This window comes from Hipposideros armiger, unplaced genomic scaffold (genome assembly GCF_001890085.2).
Source record: "Hipposideros armiger isolate ML-2016 unplaced genomic scaffold, ASM189008v1 scaffold_539, whole genome shotgun sequence".
Lineage (NCBI taxonomy): Eukaryota > Metazoa > Chordata > Mammalia > Chiroptera > Hipposideridae > Hipposideros > Hipposideros armiger.
In genome coordinates, this window is record NW_017731889.1 from 127,023 (window position 1) to 137,112 (window position 10,090).

A 10,090-nucleotide genomic window follows, 5' to 3' on the forward strand; every position below is an offset into this window, starting at 1 on the left:
TTGAACACACCTCTCTCATGCCAAGATTTTCAGTTAAGATTTTCTTAACTGTTTCTCTATCAATGTTTACTTGGTCTGCTATGCTTCTCACAGTCAGCCAACGAATTTGATGCACAATTCAACGAAGTTTTGCAATATTTTCATCAGTTCTGCTCGTTACTGGCTGCCCTGACCTCTCTTCATCAGTGACACATTCTCTCCCCTCAGGAAAATGTTTAATTCATTTGTACACTGCCATTTTCTTCATGGCATTATCCCCATAAACTTGGACTAACATGTCCCTGATTTCACCTCCACTCTTGCCAAACTTAACAAGAAATTTAATGTTTGTCCATTGCTCTAATTCAAGATCAGGCATTCTCGCGATGGCACACAAAAACACGCAACAATAATAATGAACACCACTCAGCAAGACACCACCACATGTCAATATGAACACAGCTGTGAGACACTGATATACCAAGGTTTTGAAACCTTATTGAGCTTTTTGTACAGTGCTGCCAATGTAAGCACACGGTGGCAAGTTTGTGAACATAAATGTCAGACTTTGTATAGTTCCATTTGTTCTTTGTGTTTTTAAAATTCTCATGTTCCCCTTGAAGGAAATACACAGAGTAGGTGGAAGTGTTTAGTTAATAGAGTTCATAGTTCCTTTTGAGGACATGAGGTGGAGGACAACTGAGGTCTCAGCCCATAAGGCTCCAGCAGCCTCTGATCAAGTCCATTTGTACTGGATCATGTACCATGCTGGTACCCTCATAGGTCCTTAAATTTCCAACTTTTGACCTAAAATGACAAATGTGTTTGGAATGAAATTTTGTGGGTTCTGTGAGAGTACTAACAAGTGCAGTCACAGGAAGATTTGGGAAGCTCCCCAGCTGAATTCCTTATGCCGGTTGGGACCTTTGTTGAAACAACCAGAATTGATGTAGCTCTCACTGTGTCCCAGTCATCACCTAGTGAAAGGGACATTTCCAACCTCAAGAAGGAGCTGGTGTTGTTAGGGACAGGGAGATAGCTGAGAGCACCAGGAGAAACAGGAATCTGAGATGAACCCAGAGGAGCCAGTCAATAAGACAGGATAAAAGGTGGGTGTCTGAGCAGAGACTCATGGTCAGAATCCCTGGGAATAGAGAAACTGCATTTAGAAAAAGTGGGAAGTGAGTAAGCTGAGTTTGGGAGATGAGGCTGGGTCCACACGTGGGTTTTTAGGGCATGGGGTAACCCCGGGGGAATGCAGTAATAACACTGTTCTGGTTATCTATTATTGTAAAACAAACCCCTGGAAATGTAGCAGCCTGAAAAACATCTTTCTCATTTCCTAAGTGGGGTTATCTGTGTGGTTTTCCCTTGGAGAAAACTCATACATGCTGGAATCATCTGGAAGTCTCACTGGGCTCATATCCAAGTGGGTTCAGTCACACGGCTGTCTCAGATGCTGGTGTGAGCTGAGCATTCAGCCAGAGCTGCTGACCAGAGCACCTACATGGGCTGCTCCTTGGCTTGGGCTCCATGGCATGAAAGCTGCATCTGAGAAAAGTGTCCCTGCAAAATCCCTCATTGTTATCTTTTCCCCAATACTATCTGTATATGCTGTAAAATGTTATTAACTATCCTGTACCCACCAATGTAAAAGAAGTGTGTGTTTCTTCATTTTACTTTTCATCCAATCCCAGAGATTTCCCCTCTTTGCTTTCTCCTACTGCCTTAATCTACAACCAATGGATTTCATGTAATCATCGTCATTTGATTGTAATGTATAAAATAAGTTGTAAAATGGCCATTTTCGAGAGCATTTTCTCAATCCGTTGAAACTTTGCTCCCTGGCTCAAATAAACTCTTATAAGCTTTTTCCTTAGGCTGTATGTTTTTTCATTAATAAAGCAGATAGCTTCCTGGAGATGAGCTTCATTTCCAAACAGAAAGCCCTCTTGTGCCTGAGAAGCTCCTTTGTTAAGGAACGTGCAAGAAAACAGTGGAGTTTACCACTCCCCTGCTGGAACGTTTATTTGTCTTCTTCCCACTCGCTTCTCCAACTCTCAGATATGGATCAAGCCATTCCTGATGCGAGGTGGTGAGAATAAGATCCTGGAAGAATGCCTAAAAAATTGAGTGTAGTATGTTTTAATGTTTTGAAATGTTCTTTTAGTTTGCCTTTGTATGTGTTTTCTGTTCCCTTCCTTATGAGGAGTTCCCTCAGGTGTATTCAAGGCTCTTCCCCTCCATCTGAAACTAGCGGGAATGTCACCCTGTCCACGAAGTCCATCCTTGACCAGAACTAAAATTAAAATAACCTCTTTTACCACTGCTCTTCCCTTCCCAGGTTTACTTTTCCCATAGAATTTAAACCAGCTGACATATATTTTATTTGTTGGTTTTGTTTATTGTCTCTCCACACAATAACATTGAATCTATACAGAGATCAAGAAGTTTTCTTTTGTTCATCTTTCTATTCCCAGGACCTGGCACACAGCAAGCACACAGTCTGCTGTCCGAATGAATTAAAGGATGAGTTTATACACGAGTTATGTATGAATACATTCTCATAGTTTCAAGAGTTAAGCAGTGAAGCTAAAGCAAAGACCCCTTTTGGTACNCAGCTAGTTTCAAAGGAACCAATAGTATTGTACCTCCTGGAATGCTTTATAAAAAACTTGACTTGGAAATCATTAAGCCGCAAACTGTCTTGAACTCATGTTCCCCAGGAGGTGGGTCATAATAAAGTTTCTCCCCTTTTACCTTTGAAAGGATGAATCCTGCAAATACAAGCCTGAGTTTTCTGCTGCCAATGTCACTGGTTTTGTGGACATCCGTAAGCAGGAGAACTCCCTTATGAGGGCAGTGGCACGAGTGGGGCCCATATCTGTTGGTATAGATGCAAGCTATAGTTCCTTCCAGTTTTATAAAAATGGTAAGCATTTATCTTTGTACAAATTTAGGCAGAAAAATTAGAAAACCACCCTGACATACAGCAAAATTGTTTCTTTGGAATGTAAAATTCAATGGAGAATTTCTGGGTATATGGATTTAACAAAGCTGTATATTCTGTACATGTAGTATTTGTGCCTGATGTTTCCATTTGTGGCTACATAATTCAATTGGTATAGCTTTACTTATTGTACTTAAAAAAAATTGTTAGACCTTTAAAACTTTCAAAGAATTTTACTACTATAATTAAAATTGGAAAGAGCATTTGGTTCAAGTAATTTTGTGTTTTGTGCTGTTTCTTTAGACTGACATCGTAAAAGTAGAATGACAAGGTTTCAACGAGTCGTCATTTATACCTCTGGACATGTTAATTATAAAAGTGATAGTGGCAATTTATATTTCTGCTAGTATTACAGGAGGGCTTAAATTCCTAGCCCAGATTTAAAAAATAATCTTGTTTTTAAATCTTACCTGGATTTCTGTCATTTAACTGAATTTTGAGATGCTGCCCTTACTGTGGTTGCTAAGCTGGGTCACTGTCACGTGTCACTTGGCGGGTCTCACCCCAGGATTGAATTTTACTTTCACAGGCATCTATTATGAACCACAATGCAGCAGTGAAGACCTGGATCATGGTGTTCTGGTGGTTGGCTATGGCTTTGAAAAAGCAGAACTGGATAGAAATAAATATTGGATTGTCAAGAACAGGTATAAATTGCCCAAAATACTTATTTTTGATTTTGGAAAGGGAATCCTTTTTGGAATCAGTATTGGATCCAGGTCCCCAATAAGCACACTTCTGAAATCCCAGAAGTCTTTATCCCACTTAGGGTGAACACGGACATGTGAATGTTTGATCATAACATTAAGACACTCTCTCATAGACAACAGTTTAGTGGTTACCAGAGGGTAAGGGCGGAGCGGGGTGATAGAAAGAGGTAAAGGGGGTCAAATATATGGTGATGGAAGGAAAACTGACTCTGGGTGGTGAGTACACAATGTGATATACAGATGATGTATTATAGAAATGCACACTTGAAACCTGTGTAATTTTACTAACCATTGTCACCCCAATAAATTTATAAATATAAAATATAAAAAATAAAAGATACTGTCTCAACCTTGCTAGGGCATTGATACAGTTTTGGTACCATTTCATTTCTAAATTTGAAATTTTTCTGAATTCTGAAACACATCTGGCCCCAAGAGTTTTCTTTTCCAGTCTCCAATTTTGCAGTTCTGTGAAAGGTATATGGATAGAAGTTACGGGCAGGTTTGGAATTCAATCAATGACAAAAACAACTGCCTCTCCTGCATCTTTCTGAATCTTTGGGCCTCTAGAGCACTGCTTAAGTATCAGATATGACTGTTAATAAAGATAAATGTGTTTGATTCTTTGTATAAAATGGAAAACTATCTTTTCTTTCAGCTGGGGTACAGATTGGGGCATGAAAGGCTACATAAAGATGGCCAAAGACCGGAACAACCACTGTGGAATTGCAACCATGGCCAGCTATCCTATTGTGTGAGATGACGGTGATAAAGAGAGATGTGATTAAGAACAGAATACCCAGAGGAGAAATTTTATCTTAAAACTGACCACACCTTATCATGGGGGATAAAACACTTGAATCATTGAAGATCAAAGTGATGATCTGAATTGTGTGACATTTTACACTGGTAAAATGTTACCACTTCTTTAATTATTGTGTAAACAACTTTGTATAATTGGCTTGCCTAGTAACTTTTTTATTATATTTTAAAAAGATGTATAAAGTTTTACCTTTTAAAAATAAAACTTAATTTCAAAGTAGAGGTGAGGCTTTTTTTTGTTTTTAAAACATTAACTTTTCGTAGAGTCAAAAATGTAATTGGGCTCTAAAAGCGTAACTGAGTGTGACAGTGGTCCTCTATGCCTGGGTGGCCTTCTGGCTCTTCTAGTTATAAATATGCAGATCTTAGTTCAGCTGCCCATTGTCTGTGCATGACCCCATCCTTGAATGGAGCAAATATGACAAATGATCCATAAGAACAAAGGTAAATTATTTTAATAAAATTCACATATTAAATAAGTGATTACGCATGCATAGGATTTCCAGACTAGAAAAGGGCCTAGAGATCACGGTCATTTGACACAAGATGGTTACAACCCAGCTGAGTTACAGGACACGTGTCACAGAGCCACTTTCTGGTGCATCTTCTCCAACTGCTAGTGAAGATCACGTGGCTATTTTGCAGTGGGGGAAGGACAGGACATGCGACGATTGTTTGTCTTTGGGTCCACAAGGAATGACGGAAAAGTTCCTCGATTTGAGGCTGGACTTCAAAAATAGTGCTGTAGCCTCAGAGGTAGGAAATATGTGAGAGGATCAAAAGTGATAGTTGAGGCTGAATACCTATCTACCTAACCCTTGAATTTATTTTTAAAAACTCCCTATATTCTGCAGGCTAAAGAAGCATATGAGGTCTGACAATTAAGGTTGAGAACTCATCCTAGAAAAAGTCCTACATACCTCATTGCTGAATATCACTACAGTCACCTTTGAAGTACTCCCCTTGGGAAGCTAACCTAGTCCACCCTTCAAAACAATTGTGGAACTCTTTTTCTGGAATGGCCATCAGAGCTGTCGTCATATTACCCTTGATGTCCGGAATGTGATCAAAATGTCTTCCTTTCAATATTTTCTTTACCTTCAGGTAAAGAAAGTAGTCATTGGGGGCCTGATCAGGTGAGTAGGGAGGGTGTTCCAANTTAGGAGCTGATGGCACGCCCCCTGCCGGGCTCTTCCTGCAGAGCCTGTATTGCCTGGCCCTGAGCTGGTTCTCTGACCGCTGGAGAGCCTGGAATGGGGTCTCAGGATGTTTTTCTCCACCTACATCCGTAGCCTTCCTCCACAGTCCTTGTGTAATTACTTGGGAGAATAAATTAAGTGTTTTTACTCCATCGCGGTGGCTATAATGTCTCAGGAGACAGTAAGATGGCTTTTTAGAAGGATTGGTCTAATCAGAAACTCATTCCTTTGCTCTTCCTAGGTTTTTGAAACATGAGTCCTTCAATCTTCCTGAATCTCCTTTGCCTGGGAATAGCCTCAGCTGTTCCAAAAGCTGATCACGGCTTAGATGCACAATGGAACCAATGGACAGCAACACATGGAAAACTATATAACGAGGTTGATAACAACTGAAACTGTTCAGAGGGACCCTGCAGAGAATGGTCCAAGCTGTTGGGAGTTTACAGCAGAGAGTAGCTTCTTGAGGCCGGCTCTTAAGAAGGCCATATCTTCATGGAACCTACTGCTTAGGACATTAGGGCATTCATCCCCATTTTGTGGGTGTTGGAAACAGCTCCCAGAAGTATAAAGCCATCCCCAGCAATGGTTTCTGTTCCTCTCTCTGCAAATCCACTTGGTGAAGGTGAGTTGGTTCTGAATAGAAATAAAGACAATACGGTATATGTTTGCCTCTAGACTGAAGAAGGATGGAGGAGAGCAGTGTGGGAGAAGAATGTGAAAATGATTGAACTGCACAATCAGGAATACAGCCAAGGGAAACATAGCTTCACCATGGCAATGAATGCCTTTGGTGACATGGTAAGCACGGAAGGCTTACCTTTTTGTGCTTCTGCTCCTCACTGATTTACCAAAATAATCTCCTCCTTTACAACATTCTATTTCCTTTTCCTCGAAGACCAGTGAAGAATTCAGGCAGATGATGAATGGCCTTCAACACCAGAAGCACAGGAAGGGGAAAGTGTTCCAAGAATCTCCCTTTGCTGAGATCCCCCCATCTGTGGATTGGAGAAAGAAGGGCTATGTAACTCCTGTGAAGGATCAGGTATGACAGTATGCAGCAGATCCCTCTCCAACAGCAAAACCATAAAGGAGTTGGTGTCCTTGATATGGTGGACTGGGGAACAATATGCAGTTTGCTATNGAAAGGAAAGGAAAGGAAAGGAAAGGAAAGGAAAGGAAAGGAAAGGAAAGGAAAGGAAAGGAAAGGAAAGGAAAGGAAAGGAAAGGAAAGGAAGAGTATACTGAAGGAGAGCAGAATATGCCACTTCGGCATATTGATTATTTTGAATTAAAGTTACTTGAAAAACAGTTGGTGCAAGAAGGATACTCTGACCTTCCTTTGTCCCCCTGAAAACAGGAAATAACTCTTCCATGTGAAAAGTACCTTCCTGTACCAGGAGGAAGAGAGACATCCTTATCACCAGAGATAGGGAATTGAGGGCCGAGAAGGCTGTATCAACAAACCTTGTTACTTCCTTACTAATTTACTACCTCTAGACCTAACTTCTTCCCACATTTATTGTTTCTTTGTTTAAAAGTTATAAAAGCTGCCTCCTTTGGTCACTTCTTTGAGTTTTGTATTTTTAATGGTGTTTCCATAAGTATGAAATTAAATTGGTTTTCTCCTGTTTATCTTATGTCGATTAAATTATTAGACTGGCCAAAAAACCTAGAAGAGAAGAGATTTCCTCCCTTACAATTCAAACAATTGCTCAGCAGCTCTGTGAAATTCCTTCTTGGAGTAACACTGTTCAGAGCACTTTCTAGCTTTCTGAGGCCAGACTTCCTTGAACAATGACAACTTTTGCAATTACTGCAACCATTGTTTATCTACTGGCAAAGTTTTAAACAGTTTTAGAAATAATTTTTAATTTAAAATAATATGTCAAAATGTTATTATTTCATGTTTAATCAATAGAAAAGATTATTCAAGAGTTATTTTACATTCCCTTCTTACATTAAGCCTTTAAAATCCAGTGTGTATCTTATAGCACATCTCAATTCAGACTAGTTGCATTTCAAGCACTCAATAGCTTCGTGTGGAGAGTAGCTATTGTAATATCAGTGCAGATTTAATTACAACTTTTTTCTTCTCATATTTTAAAAAGCTATTAAAATGCATATAATCCTCTGTATTGTCTTACTTTATAACTAAAAATAAACCAANTCTACACCGACTATGAAGTGGTCTCCCCAACAGGACATGAGTCCATCTGGCTTGATATTCATTTTTTGTTATATGTTACAGATATCTTCTCCTCAGCTATCAGTTGTCTTTTAACTTTGCAGTGTTGTTATTTTGATGTAATCACATCTGTCTTTCTTTTATGCCTTTTGCTTTGTATCTTTTAGTCCCATTTAATATCATAAACACAGTCTCTTTATCTTTTTTTAATACCTTTATATTTTTGTTTTTTTATGTTTAATTCTGGAATTCATCTGCAATATGTTTTGGGGATCTAGTTTTATTTTTTCTCCCAAATGACTAGCTAACTATTTGAACACCAGTCATTCTTTCCCCACTGATTTGAAACAGCACACTTTCTTTTTATTTTTAAAAAGAATCTATTAAAATGATTTTCTCTTTTTGATGTGTTAATGGGTCTGCCTCCCAGCTGCTGATGCCCAGTCTGCCCTAAGTATAATGAAAACCAGTGAATGGCCCCACCTTCCCCAAGTGGGGCCAGCCCTGTACAGTGTATTTTGGGGGAATGTTTGAAAATGGAAAGAACAGTGGGGTTTCTCCCCGAGACAGACACAAACATCTAAATTGGGAAGGCAATCAGGAGACAATGAGAAACAGAGAGAAAAAGGGTTCTCAACTCATTTAGGCCACAGAGCCCAACCCAGTGGTCTTTCTGGATCCTGCTTATGGAAGCACCGGTCACCCAGGCACCACTGCACTAACGCCCTAGCATCTTTGATACATAGCCTCTGAGAACGGAATGAGAGTCCCATACTCTTCCCTCGTATCTTGTTCTTGGATTTGATGTGCAGGGACCCAGAGTCTCAGCTTGAAGGACAGCGCATATGAATGGTGAATGGACCTTTCCTTGAGTAGCCACCGCCATTTATCAAAGCAACATACACCATGATTGAAGGTGCTGTCTTTCACCCTTGTTTCCAAGGAAACCTTCTCTTCCTGGCTGTGTAGGCTTTAAACTATGTGCTGTAAACTCAGCAAACCAAGGTACTCATAAAAGGCTTTGATGTGAAGATTTCAGTTTGAATCTCTGAGATAAAAGTTTCAGATGGAGTGTCTAATAAAGCATTAATAGCCCATTGGATAAATTCAGAATTTTTCTGGGAAAAAAAATTCTTTGTTCCTTTTTGGAAGGATGAAACATTTTTTATTTATATATTAAAATTTTGCCACCTTTGTTATTGCTGCCAAGCCATAGAGGACTGAAAAACAATGTTGAGTCCTGAATTAAAGTCAAGTAGAAATCTGCCTTTGGGTTGTCTGAACCAGCCTGCCCAAAGCTAAAGTGTGAAAGGAGAGCCTTGCTTCCTCCCATGGCTTCTCCAACACCCCCCACCCCCTACCTCCACACCTCCACCTTTTGCCTTAACCTAATGCATTACTTTAATGGATTTTCTAATGTGAATCAGTCTTGATTTTCTGAGTTAAGCCCAAATTCATCCTGGTGAATCTTTGTTTTAAATACTTCTGGATTTCATTTGTCAATATTTCATTAAGGGTATTTGGCCTCCAGGTTAATATACATACATAGCAATTCTTGTTAAAACAAGCTGAGTTTTCTGACGCATTTGCCACCCTATCCCAATGTTGACATAATTTGGACAAATGAAGAGTCATTTAATCAGTGCACTCTGGTTAAGCCCTAGGGTTAATTAAGACATTTATCCCCAACATAAAAATGCAAAATTAAGGGGTTGAGAAAAGTAGGTGTTAGTTTTTAAATATTAACTCCATTTAGTTTATAGATTTGTCAATAGGTGACCACATTTTTCCATTCAGTTACTGGTCATTCAAGTTATTGCTCCCAAAAAAGACTCAATTCAAAATTTTAGAATTTAATAGCCATCAGATTTCTAACTCAAACCTTAACCAAAATAAAACAAAAACTCTAAGAAATTAAGTCAGCCATTTAAAAATACATAAATATACATTTAAATATATAATATATACTATATATATTCAACATATGTATTTTTTATGACAAAAGGAAATGAATCACTACAGGATAAGACACTAGGTTCAAGTTTTAAGCCAACCAAGACAAATTCTTAATTGATTTCTGTACTTTTTGCCCACAAGTAGATACCCGCCAATTACTTGAACTGACAGACTTCAAATTACAACCCTATTTGCCACTGTTCATGACAGAAGACAAATCAAAGTTGTT

At 39.0% G+C, this 10,090-nt stretch overlaps 2 protein-coding genes across 2 annotated transcripts in view; both read left to right on the plus strand.

The window, feature by feature from the left end:
* Positions 1-4,741, plus strand: part of LOC109396721 (cathepsin L1-like) — a 16,030-nt gene extending 11,289 nt beyond the window's left edge. The window contains exons 3-5 of the mRNA XM_019668781.1: positions 2,749-2,911; positions 3,519-3,636; positions 4,358-4,741. Of these exons, the coding sequence (XP_019524326.1) occupies positions 2,749-2,911; positions 3,519-3,636; positions 4,358-4,457 (381 nt within the window). The 3' untranslated portion in view covers positions 4,458-4,741. The remainder of the gene's footprint in view (positions 1-2,748; positions 2,912-3,518; positions 3,637-4,357) is intronic.
* A 1,220-nt stretch (positions 4,742-5,961) lies between these two features.
* LOC109396723 (cathepsin L1-like) lies at positions 5,962-6,823 on the plus strand. The gene is made up of 3 exons (XM_019668782.1): positions 5,962-6,098; positions 6,396-6,518; positions 6,616-6,823. The coding sequence occupies exons 1-3, from the start codon at positions 5,973-5,975 to the stop codon at positions 6,766-6,768; spliced, it is 402 nt and encodes a 133-aa protein (XP_019524327.1). The 5' UTR covers positions 5,962-5,972; the 3' UTR covers positions 6,769-6,823.
* The last annotated feature ends 3,267 nt before the right edge of the window (positions 6,824-10,090 follow it).